This window comes from Martes martes (assembly GCF_963455335.1).
Source record: "Martes martes genome assembly, chromosome: 2".
Taxonomy (NCBI): domain Eukaryota; kingdom Metazoa; phylum Chordata; class Mammalia; order Carnivora; family Mustelidae; genus Martes; species Martes martes.
Genome location: NC_137889.1, coordinates 20172889 through 20198711, shown reverse-complemented (window position 1 = coordinate 20198711; position 25823 = coordinate 20172889). Strand labels below are relative to the sequence as shown.

The following is a 25823-nucleotide window of genomic DNA, read 5'->3' as shown; positions in this document are numbered from 1 at the left end:
CTTGAAGTGATGTGCAGTGAATATGAGTCTGAGGTGCTCTCGAACTGTCCTCCACATCTGTTGGCTGAAATCAGATATGAGCCAAGGAAATTGGCCTAATTCATTCAGAAAATAAAAAACATAGGTTTTGATCATGGTTCCAGACATGAATTCTTAATCTCATATGACATGCCTGCAAAACTGGGAAGGAAGATGTTTTAGGATAACTTAATCACAATATAAATGTTGCAGATCTCTCTAAATCAAGTATAATAATTCATTTATAGGATCAGTTTCTTATTTATCTGCAATTTTCTCAGTCTCAGTCCTTCTCCCCCCATACAGATACAAAACCCATACAGAATTGGTGAAGAATTTGTTTCATTGCATGGCCTCTTTTAAGTTTCTGACTGAGAAATGAAATGAGTGATTTTTTGGTAATCATTGATAATTACCCTGGTTGATTTGGACTTTAGATCAGAATAAGCTTTCAGCAGCCAGTCTTTTTACTTATCCATCCTTTATTGCATGATAGGTGAAATAAATATGAAATCTCAGCCTTAAAAATTATCTAAAATTTTGATTATTCCAAATCTCCCACTAAGTTTAAATTTTCTCTGTTATGTCTTTGTAATGTGGTCATTCTCTCTTTCAGCACTTGACAGAAATCTCACAGCCTCTCAAGATAGTGATTTATCTTTAGACATTTACTTAAATACTTTTATTTAAGGTGACATCTAATTAAGACACTTCTACCTTTTAAGAAGAATTATATATAAAAAGGAAAATTGAAAGCTGTTTTTATGTGTTAAAGTAGAAAGATTTAAGAGGAAATAATGTTTCCCAGATTTCTCTGCAAATTAAGCAATAGGTTTGAGTTTCTAATTGGATGAAGGAGAAGAAAAGGACCTAAATACCAGGAGAAGGGAAATGAAAAAAGCTGCCAAATGATGAATGTTGACCAGTGAAGATTTTTTTGAGGTCCTTTAAAAACATAGATATTTATTCATACTTTATGGAAACCTAATATTCATTTTTAATTCATTTCATTCAATGGCATTCTTTTTAAAATTTAATTTAATTTAATTTTTTTTCAGTGTTCCAAAATTCATCGTTTATGCATCACACCCAGTGGTCCATGCAATACGTGCCCTCCACAATACCCACCACCATTCAATGGCATTCTATATTTTAAATGGCTAAAACTATTCCATTTTATTGAACCACAAGAGTGTATTAATTAATTCCCTGTTTTTAGACATTTGGATTATAGCCAATGAACCTAAACAAGGCTATCATTCAATTCCTTATAGCTATATCTTTGTATATAAAGATATCTCTTCAGGATAAATTCCTTGAAATTGAATTGTTTGTTCAAAGTATAAGGACTCTGGAAGGTATTCATTATTTGCCCTCTCATCATCAGTGAATGAAAATTCTGATATTCCTGAGCCACCATAGATTACTACGTCTTAAAAAAAAAAAAAAAAAAAAGATTACTACGTCTTTTTTTTTTTTTCTTTAAAAGCAGGCTTCATGCCCCAGAATGAAGCCCAATGCCAGGCTTGAACTCATAACCCTGATATCAAGACCCGAGATCAAGAGTCAGATGCTTAACTGAATGAGCCCCCCAGATGCTCCAATAACTAAGTCTTCTAAACTGACTTTACACATAACTGATAATGCTAGGCAGTGATGTAGTATACATAGATATAGAAACAGATATAAATGATACAGATATAATACAGATAATAATCTTTTTATTTTTTATTTAATTTTTAAAAAATTTTATTTTTAAACAATCTCCATACCCAGCATGGGGCTCGAACTCACAACCCCAGATCAATAGTCACAGGCTCCACAGACTGAGCCAGACAGGCGCCCCATAATAATCTTTTAAAAAAAATATTCTCACCCAGTCCTCTGAGGAGGTGAGGATGGACCACTTTGTTTTGTTTTGTTTTATGGATAAGAAAATTAAGTTTTTTTTTGAAAATTAAGATTTTAAGTAGCTAAATGCCACACTGCTCAGGAGACCTACTGAGACAACACAATGAGCTATTTTCTGTGGTATTGCGTGTCCCCTCCAATGTCACCCTACTGAAAAACTATATATTTTCTGATACTTCCTGTAGTGAACTGACAAAATAAATATAGGCACACAATCATTTAAATAGCAGACTTTGAATCATCTAACTTTGAGCCTGATTTCTATTTTATTTCATGAAGGACTTTAAGAAAAAAAAAATTTTACTTTGAAACAAGCATAGAAATTTAGTTAAGATATTATTTCAAAACAGCTATCTAAAAAAAAAAAAAAATACCCCACAAAAAAAACCTCCGGAAAAGGTTTTATTTTCAGTGAAAAATGCACTTCCTATAAATTCCACAAATACTTCAGTCACTTTCCAAACCAGCCACATAATGGCATCCATTTGCTGTGACCCTAAAGTGGAAAATAATAAGTAAAGCTTTGTTTCAGCCATGAAGATGATAGAAACCAACATGACAGGCTGACTTTTGTAGTATCCTGGTCACTAGAAAAGATTCAAAGAAAATTACATCTTTTATTGTTTTCATTTATAATGTCCTGATTAGTACTGACATGGAGCATTTTTCCCCAGTGTACTGAATGCTCAGGTTTCTCTTTTTGTGAATTACTCATTAGTATTTTTTTTTCTTTTGGAATGAGTTGTCATTTTCTTATTGATCTGTAGGAGTTCCTTATATTTTTTGGATGGTAATTGTGTATCAGTTATATTTGCTGTTGATGATGCATTTTTGTATCTAACTTTGCTTAAGGGTCCTTTTATTGTTAAGAAAAATTTTATATTAATATAGTCAAATTTATTGTTTTCTTAAAGCTTTATATCTTTTCTCTCTTTTTTTTTAAAGATTTTATTTATTTATTTGACAGAGAGACATCACAAGTAGGCAGAGAGGCAGGCAGAGAGAGAGGAGGAAGCAGGCTTCCTGCTGCCCGATGTGGGGCTCCATCCCAGGACCCTGGGATCATGACCTGAGCCCTCGATCCCAGGACCCTGGGATCATGACCTGAGTCCAAGGCAGAGGCTTTAACCCACTGAGCCACCCAGGTGCCCCTATATCTTTTCCGTCTTAAGAATGTATCCATACCTTCCCATAAGAAATATATTTTTGACTTTAAAGTTTCTGCAAGACTAGAGAGTTTAACTTGGTAACACAATGCAGTTTTAATATGTTTCATTTGATTACAAATGAGCTGAACTATTTTTTAGATGGTTATTGAATTTTAATGATCCTTTTTTTGTGAAGTATCTCTCCAAATTCTTAGTCATTTTCTGGGAGTTTCACTTTTCTCAATTACTTTTTAGAGTTCTTTATATATTTGGAAATTGGTCTTTGTCAATTATATGTGCTACAGATATTTTCTCCAAGGTCAAGGTTTGCCTTGGTTCAATTTCTTATGTGCCCTTTGTTCAGCAGAAATTCTTAATTTCAGTGTATCAGTTTTATCATTTTTTCCTTTACTATAAGAGAAATCCTTCTCTAATCTGAAGTCAAAAAGATATTGTCCCGTATTGTCTTCTACACACTTTATAACTTTACCCATCCCATTTTTAATCCTGCTGAAATTTATTTTTGCAGATAGTGATAAATATGATTTGATCTTCCCATATGTATAAACAATTATCCTAGCATCATTTATTGACTAGGCACTTGTTTCCCCACTCACATTTAGTAGTGACTGTCATAAATCAACTTTCCATACAGATGTCAGTGCACTGGTCTATTTCTGTGGCCTTCTTTATTCCACTATTTCTCTCTCTCTCTCTACCACAGCCACACTGACTTAGTAACTAGAACTTTATATATATCTTATAATCTGGTAGGGAAAATCTGCCTACTTGAATTGGGGAGGGGTTCAGAATTGCTTTATTATTCTTGGCCCAATATTCTAGATAGATTTAGAATCAGCTTGTCAAATTCCATGGATATATCATTGATGATCTGAGATTGCACTAAATCAATTCAAGGTTTTGGGGGAAATTAACAACTTTAGGTTTATATCTTCTTGTTTATGATCACGTTATGTTCTTGTATTTAAAATTGCTTTTATCTCTTTTGATTAAATTTAATAATTCATTCTATAAAAGGTTTCCAGAACTTTTATTAAACTTTAAGTCAAAATAACCTCTTATAAATTTTATTAAATCATCCATATGTTCTTTTAGGTTTTCTGTGTGGAAACCATATTGTATATGAAGCATGAGAATTTTGTTACTTTTTCCCCAAACAATATGCTTCTCGTGTATCTGCATTTTCCTTCCCTTCCTTCCAAGCAGTAGTACAAGAACTATAGTGGAGAGTTGAATCCAAGTGGTGATTCTAGACAAAAAGTAAAACCACATCACACCTTCGTATGGCAGCTGCTCTTAAGTGAAATGTTTTAATGTGTCACCAGTAAGTTTGAGGTTGCTGTAAGTTTTGTAGTTTTGTTGTAGATGACTTGAACCTGTGGGAGAAAGTTCACCTCCATTCCTATTTTCCCAAAAGGTGGTAATTGTTATTGTGGTTGTGAATCATGGAAAAATGTTGAACTGTTTGAGTGGTAGGTCTCAATCTTTTGATATGATCATATAATGTTCTCCAGCAATAAATTACTTTGGAGAATTTTATTAATTTTCTGCTGTTAAAAATTATATTCCTATAGTAAATACTTTACTGTTGGTTTCAGCATATTTTCTTTAGGATCTTTGTATCTATACCCATGAACAAATATGAACCTTTAAATTTTCTGTCTTGTATAGTTCTTGCCTGGGTTTGGTATTGAAAATACCCTTCATATATTAAGGCATCATGTTTTCTCTCTTCCAGTTCCCTGAAAAAGTTTCTATTAGGTTGGAATTTTATTTGGAGAATATTGTCAGCACTCATAAACTAAAATGTTTGGGTCTGGTACTCCTCAGTACTATACTCTACATTCACACACACATACACACACAAACACATTTGTGTCACAGCTTACGCTTTCCAGAAAACAATGAAAAATTTATATGGATTAAAGGGACTATCCACCAAGATGATCTAACAATTGTAAATATCTATGCCCCCAATATGGGAGCAGCCAATTACGTAAGAAAACTATTAATCAAGATAAAGAGTCATATTGATATGAATACATTAATAGTAGGAGATCTTAACACGCCTCTCTCAGAAATAGACAGATCATCGAAGCAGAAAATCAATAAAGAAATAAGAGCATTGAATGACACATTGGACCAGATGGACCTCATAGATATATACAGAACATTCCACCCTAAAACAACAGAATACTCATTCTTCTCAAGTGCACATGGAACCTTCTCCAGAATAGACCACATACTGGGTCACAGATCAGGGCTCAACCGATACCAAAAGACTGAGATGATTCCCTGCATATTCTCAGATCACAATGCTTTGAAACTGGAGCTCAATCACAAGGAAAAGTTCAGAAGGAACTCAAATACCTGGAAGCTAAAGACCACCTTGCTTAAGAATGCTTGGATCAACCAGGAGATCAAAGAAGAACTTAAACAATTTATGGAAACCAATGAGAACGAAGACACTTCACTCCAAAACCTATGGGATACAGCAAAGGCGGTCCTAAGGGGGAAATTCATAGCCATCCAAGCCTCCCTCAAAAAAATTGAAAAATCCAGAATACACCAGCTGTCTCTACACCTTAAAGAACTGGAGAATCAACAACAAATCAAACCAACTCCACACGTAAGAAGGGAAATAATCAAGATTAGAGCAGAGATCAACGAGGTAGAAACCAGAGATACAGTAGAACGTATCAACGAAACTAGAAGCTGGTTTTTTGAAAGAATCAATAAGATCGATAAACCATTGGCCACACTAATCCAAAAGAAAAGAGAGAAAGCCCAAATTAATAAAATTATGAATGAAAAGGGAGAGATCACAACTAACACCAAGGAAGTAGAAACAATCATCAGAAGCTATTATCAACAGTTATATGCCAATAAGCTAAGCAACCTAGATGAAATGGATGCATTCCTGGAAAACTATAAACTCCCAAAATTGAACCAGGAAGAAATTGACAACCTGAATAGACCGATATCTAGTAACGAGATTGAAGCAGTGATCAAAAACCTCCCAAAAAACAAGAGCCCAGGACCTGACGGATTCCCTGGGGAATTCTATCAAACTTTCAAAGAAGAAATAATACCTATTCTCCTGAAGCTGTTTCAAAAAATTGAAGCAGAAGGAAAACTTCCAGACTCTTTTTATGAAGCCACCATCACCCTGATCCCCAAACCAGGCAAAGACCCTACCAAAAAGGAGAATTTCAGACCGATATCACTGATGAATATGGATGCTAAGATTCTCAACAAGATCCTAGCAAACAGGATCCAACAGCACATTAAAAAGATTATCCACCATGACCAGGTAGGATTCATCCCTGGGTTACAAGGATGGTTCAACATTCGCAAATCAATCAATGTGATAGAACAAATCAATAAGAGAAGAGAGAAGAACCACATGATCCTCTCCATTGATGCAGAAAAAGCTTTTGACAAAATCCAGCATCCGTTCCTGATTAAAACGCTTCAAAGTATAGGGATAGAGGGAACATTCCTGAACTTCATCAAATCTATCTATGAAAAACCCACAGCAAATATCATCCTCAATGGGAAAAAGCTTGCAGCCTTCCCATTGAGATCAGGAACACGACAAGGATGCCCACTCTCACCACTCTTGTTCAACATAGTATTAGAAGTCCTAGCAACAGCAATCAGACAACAAAGAGAAATAAAAGGTATCCAAATTGGCAAGGAAGAAGTCAAACTCTCTCTCTTCGCAGATGACATGATTCTTTATATGGAAAACCCGAAAGACTCCACCTTCAAACTACTAGAACTCATACAGCAATTCAGTAATGTAGCAGGATACAAAGTCAATGTCCAGAAATCAGTGGCTTTCTTATACACTAACAATGAAAATACAGAAAGGCAAATTAGAGAATCGATTCCATTTACTATAGCACCAAAAACCATAAGATACCTCGGAATAAACCTAACCAAAGAGGTTAAAGATCTGTACTCGAGGAACTACAGAACACTCCTAAAAGAAATTGAAGAAGACACAAAAAGATGGAAGACCATTCCATGCTCTTGGATTGGAAGAATAAACATCGTTAAAATGTCTATACTGCCCAGAGCAATCTATACTTTTAATGCCATTCCAATCAAAATTCCACCAGTATTTTTCAAAGAGCTGGAGCAAATAATACTAAAATTTGTATGGAATCAGAAGAGATCCCGAATTGCTAAGGAAATGTTGAAAAACAAAAATAAAACTGGTGGCATCACGTTACCTGATTTCAAGCTTTACTACAAAGCTGTGATCACCAAGACAGCATGGTACTGGCATAAAAACAGACACATGGACCAGTGGAACAGAGTAGAGAGCCCAGATATGGACCCTCAACTCTATGGTCAAATAATCTTTGACAAAACAGGAAAAAATATCCAGTGGAAAAAAGACAGTCTCTTCAATAAATGGTGCTGGGAAAACTGGACAGCTATATGTAGAAGAATGAAACTTGACCATTCTCTTACACCGTACACAAAGATAAACTCGAAATGGATAAAAGACCTCAACGTGAGACAGGAATCCATCAGAATCCTCGAGGAGAACATAGGGAGTAACCTCTTTGATATCAGCCATAGCAACTTCTTTCAAGATATGTCTCCAAAGGCGAAGGAAATAAAGGCAAAGATGAACTTCTGGGACTTCATCAAGATAAAAAGCTTCTGCACAGCAAAAGAAACAGTCATCAAAACAAAGAGGCAACCCACGGAATGGGAGAAGATATTTGCAAATGACAGTACAGATAAAAGGTTGATATCCAGGATCTATAAAGAACTCCTCAAACTCAACACACACAAAACAGATAATCATATTAAAAAATGGGCAGAAGATATGAACAGACACTTCTCCAATGAAGACATACAAATGGCTACCAGACACATGAAAAAATGTTCATCATCACTAGCCATCAGGGAGATTCAAATCAAAACCACATTGAGATACCACCTTACACCAGTTAGAATGGCCAAAATTAGCAAGACAGGAAACAACGTGTGTTGGAGAGGATGTGGAGAAAGGGGAACCCTCTTACACTGTTGGTGGGAATGCAAACTGGTGCAGCCACTTTGGAGAACAGTGTGGAGATTCCTCAGGAAATTAAAAATAGATCTTCCCTATGACCCTGCAATTGCACTGCTGGGTATTTACCCCAAAGATACAGATGTAGTGAAAAGAAGGGCCATCTGTACCCCAATGTTTATAGCAGCAATGGCCACGGTCGCCAAACTGTGGAAAGAACCAAGATGCCCTTCAACGGATGAATGGATAAGGAAGATGTGGTCCATATACACTATGGAGTATTATGCCTCCATCAGAAAGGACGAATACCCAACTTTTGTAGCAACATGGACAGGACTGGAAGAGATTATGCTGAGTGAAATAAGTCAAACAGAGAAAGTCAAGTATCATATGGTTTCACTTATTGGTGGAGCATAACAAATAATATAGAGGACAAGGGTAGATGGAGAGGAGAAGGGAGTTGAGGGAAATTGGAAGGGGAGGTGAACCATGAGAGACTATGGACTCTGAAAAACAACCTGAGGGTTTTGAAGGGGCGGGGTGGGAGGGTGGGGAACCAGGTGGTGGGTATTAGGGAGGGCACAGATTGCATGGAGCACTGGGTGTGGTGAAAAAACAATGAATACTGTTACGCTGAAAATAAATAAAAAATTAAAAAAAAATTTATATGGAAAGTATTTTATCTCTGCCTGAGAGGTCTATGGTGAGATATTTGGTGAACATATCAGAGGATTCCAGAAATGTAAAATCACGGGGGCACCTGGGTGATTCAGACAGCAAAGCAGCAGACCCCTGATTCCTGCTCAGGTCATGATCTCAGGTTCCTCAGATCAAGCCCAGTGTCTGGCTCTGAGCTCAGTCAGGAGTCTGCTTGAGAATTCTCCCAATCTCTCTCCTTCTGCCCCTCCCTCAACTCTTACACCTATTCTTTCTCTAAAATAAATAAACATATCTTTAATATATATGTGTGTGTATATTTATGTGTGTATATTTATATATATAAATATGTATATATTGTTATGTTATATACTATAAACATAAGTGTATATTTTTATGTATAAATAAATATTTATATATATGAAATCACGAATCTAGATGATCCTGTTGTACAATGCCCCCTGCAGTTTACTAGCACAGACCCATTTATATAAAAAGATCTAGTGCTAACCTCTGGCGTTATTTTGGAGCTCAGAGGAAGACCATCTTTAAAGCTACTTGGTGTGGCACACGAACCATGCACATAAAATTCAGATGGCATAATAGCTCAAGGATTTTAAAGATCCCTGGACTTGCCTACAAACTTCAGATGCTCAGACTGGTTATGATTTGCCTAAAACTCTAATGATTTACTCTGGCTTGGAATTGCTCTAAAGATCACTCAGAGGCATTCATGGCAATGCCAGCTGGGAATATGATGAGTGTTCCTGGTGAAGATACTGTTGTAGAGGAAAATGGGGTTCTGGGAAAAACCTGCTCTTCTTTACCTTAATTAAAACTAATGCTACCAATCGTCATTGTGGGTAAAAAACAAACCCAAATAAGAGGAGCTCTTTTTGTTTCCCTATTGGCACACAATGAATTACATGGCAAGTGACAACATAAAGTTCACAGAAGCAATCTGGAAAACAAAACAAAACAAAAAAAATCTCATACAAATAAAAGGATGAAGGAAATTTATTTTGGCATTAACCACTGCTTTCTGATGTCTGTGTACCTAGCTGTTTCCCATTTGGGCTCTGTGTATGTTATTACATACGTATCCTGTTATTACAGGATAGGCTTTTGAGACTTGCATTTTTCACCTGAATTTTTAGAAAACGCAGTTATTGCTCATTGAGTGAAAACATAAATATCAAGGCAAGTTGCCTAAACAAACATTTCAAATTCTGACTGTGTCCACATCAGTGGAGATGCTCCGAAAATCATAAGTAAAACTATGACATTATAGAGTCACTTAGATATCTTTTTTAAAAAATATTTTATTTATTGGGGAGAGGGCAAGAGAGAGCATGAGCTTGGGGAGGGATAGAGGGAGAAGCAGACTCCCTGCCATCCGGGAGCAGCAGTGAGATAGGGCTAGATCCTAGGATCCTGAGATCCTGACCTGACCAGCTCAGCCAGCCAGGCACCCCAGTCATTTAGATATCTTGAGATTAGAAGGAAAGTCTAACTTGTGTTGAACGTGGTATCATGTTATAAGTCCTAGCTTCTTTGTTCCCATGTCAGTTTGTACAGATTAACCATGTCGTTGAGTCATAAAGCTATCTACAGAATTGTCACCTTTTGAATATACAAGGTTGTGGGTGTTTTTCCAAAATGAAAAAAGAGAGTAGAAAGTTCAAGTAAATGCATAAACAATGTAACATCTGAAGCCACTGAAGGCAATCATGTACTATCTGTTTTGGACAACTTCCCTACCGATTTTTATTTTCCTTAACAAGCAATGGAAATGTATCCATTCGATGTCATTGTATCAGAAACCTTAGGGGGAGAAAATTTAAAAAGTAAATGATAAAAGGCCCTGTCCTTGTGTATTCCCCTAGGTAATGATCAGCACAGTGTGCCAGTAGGAAGCACAGTCTTCCTGCCTATGACTCACAGCAGCAGAAAGCTCATCTTCTCTTCAGAGAGGAATCCAAATAGGGGTGAAGAAACTGAGGAATAAAATATGACCAAAAAAGCAGAATTAACGTATTCACTTCCCTTCCCCAAAGCAGGCTGAGGTTGTCTTGCAACTGACAGTAGATTTTTTAGATAAGTGAATTTCCACAAGGATCGCAAAAGCTTAAGTTGCATATGGATTGAGTGACGATTGAGTTTCTAAAGGAGAGGGTTACGCAGAAAACAACGCATGCGTAAGAATGAACAAGACCTTAAAGAAGCAAAACTGGTATTAGATATACCATCTGCATGTTAGGTAAAATGACCAAACCTCAAAACAAAATACACTACTAGAGGAAGTATTTCAAAGCTTCCCCAAAATATTTAAATGTGGTAAAAAGATAATTCACCTAGAGATCTGGTTTTATTAATTTTCTAAATCTTTCTATGAACTCATCTCTTATGAATTGTTTTACCAAAAAAATAACAAAAGCAATATAGATAGTACACTTCTTATCAAGTTATTTCATAGTTTTACATTTTAATTTCTGTTAGAATGTTTATAATGTAGTGACAAATCAATTCAGACCTTCCCGTCTTTTAGTAAATCCATAACAATAGAATCTTATGACTGTTATGTTTACTAAAGATATGTTCTTGGTGACATCTTTTCATTTAGGATTTTCTAAAAGCCTTAAGTATGTGTTGCTTCTCATTCCCTTAGCATATGTAAATAAAGGGCAAAATGACAACCTCAGCAATTATAGACCTTAGAATTACTTATTATTTCCTGGATATGTATATCCGCAGAGTGAATGAGGGAAGCTCTCCTTAACTATTCTAAAAAATTTTTTGGAGGTGGGAATTTGAAAGAGGTCTTATTTCTGTATCTTTTTCCTAGATGTAATTTTCATCAGACTACTTATTCATTGGATATGCACATAATTTATTTTCTTCTCCCTTCTGTTTTCTTCACACATGCTTTAAAATTTCAATTATTTTTGCTTCTTGAAAGCAATAGAAAGAATTAACAAATAAAGAGGTATTCTCCCCTAAATAATCAGAGAAATAAATGCTAGTAAAATACAAACGATTTGAACATTATAAAATATGAACAAGAAGGTTGTCTGCATTATTTCTAGTCCTGACATAGCTAAGTCTTTTTTTATTAGTGACAAATCAAATATTTTTGAAATATACTTCATCTTGAAGAAAATAGTTTTATTCTAATAGATTTTTCTGTCTGATTAAGTATTTTTTCCATTATCTCTTTTTATCTTTTGAAAACCTTCAGAAATGGAAGAGAGAACATGATTTGGCATCTGGGAGTAAATGCCTTGAGACATTTTTTAAATTATAAAAAATGCTGACTGACAAGTAAAAACAGATTTTGAAATAATATATCTTCAGAAATCTTGGCAGCTTATTCTCCCATCTCAAATGAATAACATGGTGTTTTTTTTTGTTTCCGTCAGAAAGACAATTTAACAATATTGTTTCCCTGTTACACTAGAATAATTAACATTGGCTAGGCTCGTAGTAAGTTTCAATAACTTCAGATCATCACCTCAGGATATTTATAAGCCAATTTGTATTGAAGTATTAAACAGAAATATGTTAAGAAACAGGAAGTTCCCATGTTTTACACAGAAATTATAAATAGGATAATTTTTAATGTATTCATGCTTTCATTCTTTCCTTCCCATTCTTTCTTTCATTTACTGACCTCAACTATATATCAGAATCTAAGATCAGTGCTAAGTGTACAAAATTAATTAAGACAAAGTCCTTGAGTTCAAGGAACTCATAAGTTATTGGGTAAGAGTTCAAAGCAAATTGCTCAGCAATGTTATAAACACTATACCAGTAAATAAATATAAATATTTGTAAATATATGTATATATATAATATATATATTTGTATTATATATATTTGTAAATATATGTGTGTATGTATGTGTGTGTGTATATATATATATTTTTTTTACATATATATATATTTATTTTTATATATATATATATATATATATATATATATATATATCAGTATACCAGAGTCTGAGCAGAGAGAGGAAGGGCAGAAATAACACAGATAATGTTTGTTTCACAGAGAAAATAATCTAGAATCAGCTCCTAAAGAATTTGTAGATATTACCATCAAAGGGGAGAAGGACAGGGAGTATGTTGGGAAGAAGTAGTATTCATGACAGTTCATAAACATTACAAAATTGTCAAGAGTTTTATTGTCCCTGAAGTGTAAAGTGCATAGCACTGCTAAGAGGTAAATTCTACTAAGGCATTTGGACTTGACTTTAAATGATTGGATTCTGGAAGCATTTTAAGTGAGAATTACACAGTCAACTGTCTTTATTTTTGTTTTTGTTTGTTTTAAAGATTTTTATTTATTTATTTGAGAGAGCAAGAAAGAAAGAGGGAGAAAGAGATAATGAGTTGGGGGGTGCAGCAGAGGGAGGGGGAGAAGCAGACTCCCCACTAAGCAGGGAGCCTGACTTGGGGCTCAGTCCCAGGACCCCAAGAACATGATCTGAGCCAAAGACAGACACTTAACTTACTGAGCCACCAGATGTCCCTCATCTTTGTTTCAAAATAGAGAGTTCTTTGGCAGTGGTATGGAGCAATAATTGAGAGAAAGTAAAAGTAATATTGAAGTTGTGAAAAGAAGTAAGCTCATAAGGAAATTGAACAAGAAAGGACACCTCAGTATACTTCCCAGTTTCTGAATTAAGTGTTTAGGGGGCACCTGGGTAGCTTAGTTGGTTAAACATCTCCTTTGGCTCAGGTCGTGACCCCAGGATCCTGGAATTGAGTTCCATGTAGCGTGCTTTGCTCAGCACCGAACCTGCTTCTCCCTCTGCCCCTCTCCCCACTCATGCTCTCTCTCTCTCTCTCTCTCTCTCTCTCTCTCTGACAAATAAATAAATAAAATCTGGTTTTGTTTTGTTTTTTTAAGTGTTTAGGACATGACCGTACCACTCATCAAACTGGCATTACAAACAGGAGAAAAAAACTTTCAAGGGAAGGTCCTTGAAATATTGATCCTCATCAATGTTGATAAGAATCAATATTTTTAATTATCTCACATAATGTAAGACACCATGTTGTGCATAAGAATCCAGTGGGTTATGAGCAGCATGTCTTTGATTTTTTTTTTTTTACTCTAAATGTGGATTGATACATGTAATTTAAAATGTAAAATTTTAAGATAGATATGATAGGTTCTAAATGAGCATGACAGGTAATAAACACTAAATATATTCAGAGGATGAACAGATTACATTTACCTTAAGAGCTGGGAAAAGTAGAAATGAGACTTCATAGATGAGTAGAAGAAAAGAAGTCGGGGCAGTAGATGGGCCCAGGTTACGAAGTCTTGCTTGAGGGGCAGAAGCAGTATCTAAGAAAATTATATAGCTCCTTGTAGAGGAGAGATATCAGGAGGTTTGGTAAGTTTAAGCTAGACATATATAGGTTGTGTGTTGTGGAGTTAGCTGGCAGCAGGAACACCATTTAGATTATTAAAATAACACAAGTGGGGGATGTATGTTGAAATGTGTTGACATTTTTTTAAGGGTAATGATGCGCTTGCGGGATTCATAGGAACTCTTTCTAATGGAGTGGAAAAAATGACAGTTCCTATCTTACTTTTGCCAATATGATTACTCCATTCTTTCTCCAAAGTATCTTTTTCTTTTGATTTCTGGGACAAACTCGTTTCCACTTCTATTTAAGGAGAAATGAGAAGAAGTATAGTAAACACATTTTGACATGTTTGGAGAAAAAAATCCTATCACTTTGGCTGTTAGAAACTGAAGGTACCTTAGAGATCATGTTATTTAGCGCCTAATTTTTTTAAAAGATTTGTTGATTAGAGAGAGAGTGAGAGTGAGCACAAGGGGAGAAAGAGCGGGACATGGGGAGGAAGAGCAGACTCCACTGAGCAGGGAGCCTGACACAGGGCTGGAGTCCACAGTTTCAAATTCAGGACCTGAGCTGAAATCAAGAGTCAGCACTTACCTGACTGAGCCACCCAGGTGCCCCTGAGGGCCTCATTTTGCAAATGGCAACCAGAGGGCTTTAAATACTTATGAAAGATCAAAAAATGAATTAGAGGCAGATCTGGGAATAGAATGAAACTGTTCCCCGTCTAATCTTTGCCTTTACCAGTTTAGATTGGGAGGGAAAGGGATGCAAATAAAGGAACAAGAAAAGGTGTGAAGCCTTCCAAAGATTGAAGTAATCATGGCATAGGTTTAAATTTGAAAATAATGAATACATTGGAACTTTCTGGCGCTTAGGAAGTAAATGAATTAGCCCTAGACTTTTTCCGTGTAGAAATTTAAAATTCAGCTTGGGATTCCTATGAATTGTGGGCAGAGGGCAAGGAGGGTTATGTTCTCTTAAGCTCCTTGGTCTCATGGCCTTGATTTCCTTTCACGTTATCTCTTCTGTCCTATAAAGATTTGCGTGTAAAACTCATTCCCTTCTTGGTCCCCTCCAACGTAATACTACTACTAAATAAAAACCTCAAAACATATGAACGATCATGGTAGATTTCATTGAAAAACTGAAGCCAGGGCGCCTGGGTGGCTCAGTGGGTTAAGCCGCTGCCTTCGGCTCAGGTCATGATCTCAGGGTCCTGGGATCGAGTCCCGCATCGGGCTCTCTGCTCGGCAGGGAGCCTGCTTCCCTCTCTCTCCGCCTGCCTCTCTGTCTACTTGTGATCTCTGTCTGTCAAATAAATAAATAAAATCTTTAAAAAAAAAAAAAAAAAAAAAAAAAAAGAAAAACTGAAGCCAGCAGGAGATTCCATTTGGCAAACATCAGGACAAATGACCTAAAAAATGGAATTTAAATATTTCTGTTTCTCTCTAGCCTCCTTCCCATGGTGTGAGGGTCCCATCCTTTCCTGATTCCTTTGTTCTCTTTCCGTCTGGCTTTTCTCTTTCTTCTTCTGACTCTCCAGAACAGCAGACATTGCATGCCAGGCCTTAGCCATCTCTCCGAAGCCCCTTGGACCTGCTGATACGGAGACCCCGGGGAAGCCCAGTCTCTCCTGGGCCTGCATGTGCTGCTGTGTTCTTCATGTCACTTCCTACAACTGCAGAGAGACATATTAACGAACGGCTATCTTACACTACGTAAAGGGCTAGAAAATGGCACTACAGAGTGAAAAAAAGCCCTGATCTCAAATACAACTAAAAAAAAAAAAAGATTTTATAATTTGTAAAGAGTCTTTCAATGTAATTAAGTAAACAAATTGTATACGTCCGATAGCACAGGATCAAACTTGAAGATAATAAATAAAAAGGAATATTTTTGCCTCTGAGACCTAGATGAATTCACCCAGGACTTCAGCCGTATTCCAGTGGAGGAATTTGAAGTGCTGTCTCAAGTTTATTAAATATTTGAAGATTTAAGTGTCCTAACAGTCCCACGGACTGGATATTGGAGGTAGTGCTGCTATCATGACTCTGATTCCTCCCACCTGAGTTCTTTGAACTAAATGCTAGTTTGGAATTCTTATAAACTTAATGACTGAGGCTTCTCAATAAGAAGAGAAATATTCTGGAGCACCTGGGTGCCTCAGTTGGTTAAGTGTCTGACTCTTTGGTTTCGGCTCAGGTCATGATCTCAGAGTCCCTGGATGGAGCCCCAGGTCAGGCTCCATGCTCAGTGGGGGGTCTGCTTCTCCCTCTCCCCCACTTCCCCTCCTTGTGCTCTCTCTGTTTCTCTCTACCGCTAAAATAAATAAAGTCTTTAAAAAAAAAAAAAAAAAAGAAGAGAAATATTCTAAGGAATGGTGTCCTATACTACTCTTTGCTTAACTTTTCCTTCAACTTTAAAAGGAATCTAAAACCCTGTTGGAGTTAATGACTGTTTCACCTACTCCAATTGGATGATGATGATGAATTCCCAGGTTACCCTGTGTAGAGAGCTAATAAGTATAAAACACAGAAAATCATAACCATCCATTGTAGTTAGTACAGGGTCTACTATGCATTTTTATTTTAATGTTTCTACAATTTTTTAAACATTGGAGGGGGAGACAAACCATGAGAGACTGTGAACACTGAGAAACAAACTGAGGGTTTTGGAGGGGAGGAGGGTGGGGCATTGGGTGAGCCTGGTGATGGGTACTAAGGAGGGCATGTATTGCATGGAGCACTCGGTGTGGTGCATAAACAATGAATCTTGGAACACTGAAAAAAAATTTAAAAAACCAGGATAATGTTCAATTAAAAGCAAGATCATGCTGGACATTATTTTTTATTTGGAAGAAACTTCTTAGAGCTTATTTGGGCATCATTTCATCTTCTTTGGTTCCTGTGCACCTGTATTAGGGAATTCCTTGATTACTGAATAGAGTCTTGATTAATAAAATGCACTTGCTATCCAGCATTTAAGAATCCCTTAACAGTGTCTAAATTTCAGATTTCAGAATTCAGCATGAGACCATGTTACTTGAAGCTGACATTTTGGGAACAGAGATTTCACGTGTTAATGAGTGAACCCGTGTTGGGTCCTTAATTCTGCAAACACAATGTGTACCTCTTCTGTGGTGATTTTCATAAGGAAAAGTGTCAGAAAGAGGGAATTAAGGACCACCGAATTCCTACATTGAACCAGGCACATTTATATCCTATTAAAGAAAACCCCGACCCAACCTGTAAGGTTGGCATTTCTATCTTTATTTATATCTAGGGTTGTCTCCTAATGTTTGCTAACTTCAAAGTGCATAATATCACAGTCCATATATACTTTCTCCTCTCTAGCAAAGCAGAATATGCCATCCTTCTTATTGTGTTTTGCTGCCAGATATTATCATATGAATGACATCTAGTCTTTTCTGACCCTAAAGTTTGCTTGTCTCATCTTTCCTGATCATTGCAATAGTCAACAGTCTCTTTTCCTAAAGTCTTTAAAAGAATGTCACCTCAAATTATCTGAAATACCCTTCAGCACCTATACAAACAGAATTGAATTTTGTATCCTTATGAATGACCCCATAAAACAACAATAAATAAGAAATGTTTATCTAATCAGCAGGTTTAAATATATATAGATATAGATATATATGTATGTATGTATGTAACTGTGTTGTGTAACTTCATGTCCTTTTTCTGTCCCTCTTCCTTTTCAGTTCCTGTGGTTTTATAGCTTAAGATGTGAAATAGTGATTCATTTTTGAATTTCAGATAAACACCATACATTTTTATTATAAGTATATCCTCTGAAAATATTGCATACTTACATTGAAAAATTTTTTCATGTTTACCTGAAATTCGAAGATAATTTGGTGTCCTGTGTTTTTAATTGCTAAATCTTGCAACTCATCTGACATTTATTAAAGTTCCCAATTCAAAGGAAATACATATTTTAATTTTGATTTTTTATACTTTGAGAGTATGTGCCTGCTTCAAATGGCTTTTATTTTCCCTCACTGATTTCCTTTTAAGATTATCATTATTGCTTATTAATTGTTACCCCTTTGGCTCCTTCTAGGACAATAATGGAGAGAATGAGAGTCATTTTCTAATTATCTGGAGGTTTATAGTTAGTTAATTATTTATGTTATTTTATTCAGTTTTCAAGTTAGCCCCTTAGGAGATATGATTACACATTATTTCAAGAATTGTTTTTTGTTTTTTTTAAGTCATCAAACATCCTCTAAACTGATACTTAGATTTAAGACCTCTATCAGTTTTTAATCCTTATTGGAAAATTAAAACTTTGAGAGCATCACTGATATATTCTGTGCAGAGGTACTATGTGTGCCATTCCATGTTTGAAAATAAATACTGCGACTACTCTTTATATTTTTGTCTTCTTGTCTGGGAAGTTTTCAAAGTCACAGAATAGTGGAAATTAAATTTTAAACTTTGCACATGGATAACTTTTCTTTCTAGAAGTTGTATCTTCTTTTAAAATGCTAAAGGAGTCTCTCCTTGAGAGATGAAAATTTATACCTTGCAATGTTGTCTCAAATGCCACTCCCATCTCAATCACAAAATGAGGGCTTTTCTAAAACTGTTCCTTTATTTTCAAAGAACTATCTCTAAGAATTTTCCACTCACAGAAATAAAATATCTTACAAAATATCAAAAGAGCAAACTCCATAAAGAATTAATTGTGCCGATAGTCTGTCTATATATTATAGGCCCTACAGAGTCTCTGTAGAAAACAAAACAAAACAAAACAAAACATCAACAACTACTATAACCCAGTGAGAGGTCAACAAATCCCAATAGCTTTTAGCTTATAAACTGAAGTCTATAATCTTAGGAATTTACTGCTGCAGAACCTTATAAATTTACCGTTAGAACCAGAAGATAGATGAAACCATGTTACAGTCCTTGAAAAAAATCTCTTCCTCTCTGATTCAAGATCAAGGTCTGCATTGCTGTTTGATGTGGAGGAATCATCTTGTGATTTTAGTATTTATTTTCTTATAAAAACAACATATTTTTCAGGAATTTAAGTGTTAGCTCGGATTTTCTAGTGAAAATGTCTTTATTGCTTATTGAATCAATATATTTCCCATTATTCTTCACAGTAAGCATCAGCAACTTTATCTTATAGGTTTAAAATTTATATTTTTATTTGCATTGTTTGTATTACTTGCATTATTTTATATAATTTGTATTAATAAGCTGGTGTAGAGTCCATTGATGGAGCTGACATGACATCCCTAAACCAAAATGTTTGATCAAGATTAAGCCCAAAGAAAATAAAGTTATTCCAAAGGGAATGATCTAAAACATTTATATGGAATTACAAAAGAAAAGAAAGATTTTGTCATCATCTTTAAATTTTTTTTGCATTTTTTAAAAGCAAAGTCATTCTATTTAGCGCAGTCAAATTATGGAAAGGCTCTGGGAATCTGGAAAATCACATAGAGTCAGTACATGAAAGTGTAGATAGAATATAATTCAACTGCCTGGAGAGTGTTAGAGTACGTGACCTCTTTGGGTAAGTATGACCGCCACATGAAATCAACTGTAATGAATTTATTTTGAGCAGTTCGTGGCTTTAGAGAGAGCCTTAGTTCCAGCGAGGTCAAAGTAAGGTGCCATGGATAATCTCTCTAATCAAAGGTGGGTGTTACGTGTAAAGAAATTGCAAAATGCCCCCTATGTCTTTAAAGAATTAATGATACATTACAAGAGAGCTCACACCACATTTTCACTCATGCTCTGCCATTTGTAGAAAGATAGAACCAAGTATTATGACCTATCCCTCCCTCCAATTCTTGTACCTGGGAAACAAGAAAGGAGGAGATGGTCTTTGCTCTTTGATCAGAGAGTGAAAATCCTCAGTGAATCTGAATTTTGCTAAATAGCGTCATCTCAAAAGTGGTCTCAGAGGGACGTTGAGATTTACCCTTCTTGGTCTTTTACCACCTTGAACATTTTTCCTAATTTTTCTCTTTCATTGTCTGTACTCCTGTTTACAGCTGTGCCATTTTGATGTATTTGATGTATAAAGATAGAAATGAAAACTAATGTGTCTGTCCACTTGCTTTGTCCACTGACTACTGGATTCCTGTTCTGTCCAGGCACTGAAGGAGCAGTATTCGGGCACTCTGTTGAAACACCTCACATCAGAGCAGAACCTTCCCAAGACCTCAGGTAAGTTCTGCCTCCTCCAGCTCTGTCAGACTTCCCATCACTGTTGACTTGCCCTTGATACACAAAGAAGTAAAATTGAAAATGTACTATATACTTACATAAAAAGTTGATGTTCCCTAGCTACATGGTAAATATCAAGTATTTGATTGAGGACAAGAAAATGTGAGTTATTATTCTAAATTTATATGTATTTTTGCCCCTAACAAACATACAAAAAATATCAAAATAAATATGTCAGACAGGAAGAGTGTGGAAAAGGCAGTTGTTGAGGAAGTTTAGAGGAGGCTTGATAAAAATCAGGATTCTGGAAAGTCTGACATAGACAATGAAACACATGACACACATAAGCAGAAAGAATGAGGAGGCAGAGAGTAGGGAAAAACCAATAAATGGTCAAGGGGTGTTGGGTTGAGGGAAATACAAAGCAATGTAAATAGTAATCAGAAAAAGGCAGAGCTTAAATATCCTATAATGGACTCCTCAATCTAATGTTGCCAATGGAATAGGGGGCTTCCTGATGCTGTACTGTTTGTAAGAGGCACAGTTGTATGTAACAGCCCTCACTACCCAAAAAAGTGTAAGACAACTTTATAGGGATTCTTCCCAGGATCATCACAGCCAACTGTTAATAAAAGTTGAAATACTAAAATCTAGTAACGGATCAATGGATGTTCTCTTTTTTCAATGGATGTTCTTAACTCAATAAATAAGTTATTTATTGGGATCAGAGATATTTTATAATGTGGTAATCATTTCACAATGTATCCGTACATCAAATTATTATGTAGTGTACCTAAAACTAATAGAACTTTATATGTCAATAAAAAAGATGTTTTATCTAATTACTTTCTGGTAGGTAAATTACATTCCATAATACATTTCTATGGGATTAAAGAAGACAACAATAATGATAATTTTTTAAAAATCATATATTAAAAGTCATTTTTAAAGCTGAATCAAAATATCAACCTGGGAGACAGTCTTCTTTGTCTTGGAAAACACAATACAAATATTAAGAAAAACACAAATTATTTCATAAAGATCTGGTTCAGCCCTTCCCATTTGGATAAGTGCAAAAAAAATGTTCAAATGAAAATAGAAAAATAAAGTAAAAAATTTTAAATGCAAAGAAAAAAAATCCCATACTTTCGCAACAGTACCTTTTTCAGACCTCTATAGTTCTATGATAAAATTTCCTAAGGAACTCAGTTTCTCAGTATCTCAGCATTCCAGATGCAAACAGGCTGGTTAATAATAACAGAAAAAGGTAGCCATCTTCCTGTGATCAAGGCATTTTTTATTAGACAAAAATAATTTTTTACTCAATGCCAAAACCCAAAGGATTTAGGAGGGTAGACGAGTATGTATAAACAGCCTCTCACGGTGTGTTATAGTTTTAACTTACGGATCTTTTTTCAGTTAGGAATTCGACATTTTTATGTAATTATTTATCTTATCCCTCCCCATCTAGCAAGGTTGTATGTTCCATTAGACCAGGATCTGCATCCTTCCTTGTCTGTCTTTAGTGCTATAGCAGTCAACATGTAGCTCACTTATAATTGTGTCTGATAAATATTTGTTCATTTGAATTGCTGAAATAGCAAAACTCAATAGCGAGGATGTTGAGTGCATGTAATATAAGAAATGTCCGAGTTACTGTGTCTTAATTTTAAGACCCATGTGGCCAACATTAACTCCAATTGTTTTTGAACTGTGTTTTAGTACAGGTGCCAGAGTTTAGTGATTCATTCAATAAAAAATTATTTAAATTATGCCGTTCTAAAAGAAACCTCATTTTACTTCTAACGTTTCAATGACTATATACTCATTGTATGATTTTCATTATGAAAATCTATGCCAAAAGAGAAATAAGAACTGCTCTTTTAATTACCTTGCTGACATGTCTCCAAATTCATAAGTGTGAATGTGAATTAAATTATAATTAGCATATAGTGTTTCTGGTTTTTATTTTCTAATTATCCATCAATTATTTAAATATTGCACTAAGCTAAGCTTATCTGCTAGTGCTAAAAGCAAATTAGCAACCCCCAAGATGAGTGTTACTGATCTAAATTTGAAAACTGAAACAGAAGCAAAGCACAGTAATGATGGGGGTGTTCAATTATTCATTTGTGTACATGAAGATTAAAAGCAGAGTGTCTGAGAAGATCTTTACAAGTCCTGCTGACAATTTTCTTTCAAGGCAGTAAGAAGTACTCTTAGTCGACACCTAATTCTAATCAACAAGGTGAGATTGGTTGGCCAGGTAAATCAAATGGTAATTTGGGCAGTAAGTAGCCGTGTTGTTTTTAATTTTGTTTTTGTTCAGAATAAAAGACTTTAGACAGGTACATTTCAAAAGGTTTATTAAAGGGTATAGGTAGTATTTTGGTGTGGACATGAAGTTGATTTCTACAGTTTATTTATTCAACCAATGTTTGATGGGTGATTCATGTGTGCCAGATTCTCTGCTAGTTTCCATGTGCATTATACTCGTAGGTTTTCTATGTTGTCTTATATAGAATGACATTGCCTTTTAGGAGGGCCCTATGTGTTAAAAAGGTGAAAAAAATATGTAGAATAGTAAGGACATAATAGTGTATGTGTCAAGAATAGCCCAAGTATGGATGTTTTCCTTTCTTATTTCTTAAATTAATGTATAACTAAATTATTACAGTTCAAAAGAGTTTCTCCACTCTCTGGTGAGGAGTGATGAAGCCTGTTGTATGTTGCCCAAAGTGTTTGGATCTGTGTTTCATTAACTGTTCCAAGAGGGGAAAAAAGAAAAAAAAAAGAAGAAAGAAAGAAAGAAAAGAAAAGAATCCAGACTCGGATTCATTTCAGTAAAATGAATTAATATTTAATGATGTAACTGGCATCTCTTCATCATGTTCATTCTTATATGAATATAATTTTAAACTGAAATGTTAAATTTTACAGGTTCCAAATTAATCTCTGAAAACACATAGCTCTTATTTACATCATGGCTGTGTTAAAGGAAAAGCCGCCATGTATAAGGTAGTAAGGATTTGGGGCTGAGATGTTTGGTCAATGATAGGCTAAGATAAATTTGCTGGAAAAAAGATAATGAAATAGTATCCTGCTCCTCTCCCTTCCCCTCCCCCCACCCCTCTCTCCTTTTCCCTTTTTCTCTGCCTCTCTTTTCTCCCCTTCTATTCTTTCATGCTCTGTATGTATTTATATATTTATTTAGAGTTAAAAGCAAGCGATCATTATGGGAAGGTTGTCTTAGTGTGTAATCTTAGCAACACAGAGCAACAACTGATCTAGAAATTTGTTTGATATAATTTGAAGGAAGAGACCATAAAGGAAAGTGCAAGTGTGCCGAAAGTGGTAAAAATTGAAGCAACAGAAACAATGTGATTTGTAGCTGAAGAAAACTCACCTCAGCCCAAAGTGCTAAGACATTAAAATTGCTTGTATATTCAGGACACAGCTTGCATTTTTTTCCCCTAAAACATTTTTCTCTTCAATTTTTCATTCATTCCATAATTGAAATCAAAAATAATTCATGAGTGCCCACTACATGCCTGACACCATGTTAAGTATTTTATAAAGAGTGGGATACATGGTGCTTAAGTTCCTGTTAAGTCTCTATGTAGTTAGTCATTGTGTCTCACAAATTACTTTAAAAGGAGTCTGGAACTAGAGGGTATTATGCTTAGCGAAGTAAGTCACTCGGAGAAAGACAACTATCATATGATCTCCCTGATATGAGGAAGTGGAGATGCATCATGGGGGGTTTGGGGGGTAGGAAAAGAAGAAAAAATGAAAGAAGATGGGATCGGGAGGGAGACAAACCATAAAAGACTCAATCTCAAAAAACAGACTGAGGGTTGCTGGGGGGAGTGGGGACGGGAGAGGATGGTGGGGATATGGACATTGGGGAGGGTATGTGCTATGATGAGTGCTGTGAAATATGTAAACCTGGCGAGTCACAGACCTGTACCCCTGGGGATAAAAACACATTATATGTATATTAAAAAATTAAAAAAAAAAAAAAGGAGCCTGAATTCCTTTCTCAGAATGTTGAGAATTTTTCTAGAGACTTAGGGCACTCATTTTCAAACTGAGGTTCGCATAACACCTTAAAAATAAAATCTTGTTTAAACGATAAATAAAAGTTCACGTTCTGCAAAAAAAAAAAAAAAAAAAAAAAAACAGAAAAATGAAAAAAAAAAAAAACAAACCCAAAATCTTATTACATCTTTGGTGTGTAAACACAGTGAAAACTGAATTTCTTGGGGAAAAAAAACAGGTGATAGGGTGACTGGAATTCAACATTACTCCTTTTCTCTGCTAGAATCTCGTGGTACCCACTATAAGAATTAATCTGAAATCCGTTGCTATGATGGTTATAATGCTTTCGAAATGAACACAGTTGTACTTTGTTAATTCCAGTGACTAATCACATAGGAATTCACAAGCTTTGCAAATAAACATGGGTTTCATTTTTCAACAGGCCCTTTTAGAGAATGTTTTGTAATAAAATGAATTTAAGTAAAAACCTCTACTATGTTATAAATCTTCCTGGGCGGAGGGCGGGGGGGGCCTTGAAAATTTCTATATAGGAGAGAAACAGGGTGTCATTTAAGTGTTGATCCTATGTTGCCAAGAGTCTGCTTATTACATACTTCTAGAAGGGAATACAGGTTTAGTCTAATTTGAGTTCCAGTGTATTCAAGAATGTTCAAGCTCCAGGATGTCTAAGTCCAGGACTTCTGTAGGGATTCTAGGCTTATTTGGCAAGTCCAGAGTATCTAGAGGAAACCAATACAACCTAAGACTTAGGTAGTAAAGTTTATCAATTCTTTTTCTTTATGATTTTGGGGCTTTCCATCTTGTTTCAAAGGTTTTCTTTTTCTTTTTTTTTTTCCTTTTTTTTTGTATTTGGATATTTCCTGTATGTTCTTCTAATTTTCTGTCATTTATTTTGTACACTAGGTAATTTATTTCTTTAGTTTTATGTTTTGTATAAGTAAAATCGGAAATATGTTCTGAATTTCCTTCTAATTTTCCATTGAAAATTACAGTCTGTGATTTATTAGATTTTATATTTTGAATAGTTAAAACTGGAAATTATTCTTGAAAGTATATTAAGTATCTAATGTTAGTGTCTTTAGTGTGGGGATTCAATTTATTAAGCATTATTGATTAAATAACCTACTATTTTCAACCCAAAATGATTGCTACATTTCTCACAAACTAATCTCTCACAAATATTTTTGATCTGTTTTAGATTATATTGTGTTCCATTGACAAATTTATAATTTTAATTCCAATCTCATTTTTAATTAAAGTAATTTCAATATTTAGTTCTAATTTTAAAAGGAAAATCTCCCACTTCAGCTTCATTTTAAAAATCTATTAAGTGTTGGGGCGCCTGAGTGGCTCAGTGGGTTAAAGCCTCTGCCTTCGG

The 25823-nt window shown here is 35.3% G+C and overlaps 1 protein-coding gene across 2 annotated transcripts in view; it reads left to right on the top strand.

Moving 5' to 3' along the window:
* The window catches only part of SGCZ (sarcoglycan zeta), a gene marked incomplete at both ends in the record, with an annotated part of 464568 nt that overhangs the window by 418195 nt on the left and 20550 nt on the right, over window positions 1-25823 (top strand). For both annotated transcript variants that reach the window (XM_080797027.1, XM_080797026.1), the window contains one exon: window positions 20311-20383. In XM_080797027.1, the coding sequence (XP_080653153.1) occupies window positions 20311-20383 (73 nt within the window). The remainder of the gene's footprint in view (window positions 1-20310; window positions 20384-25823) is intronic.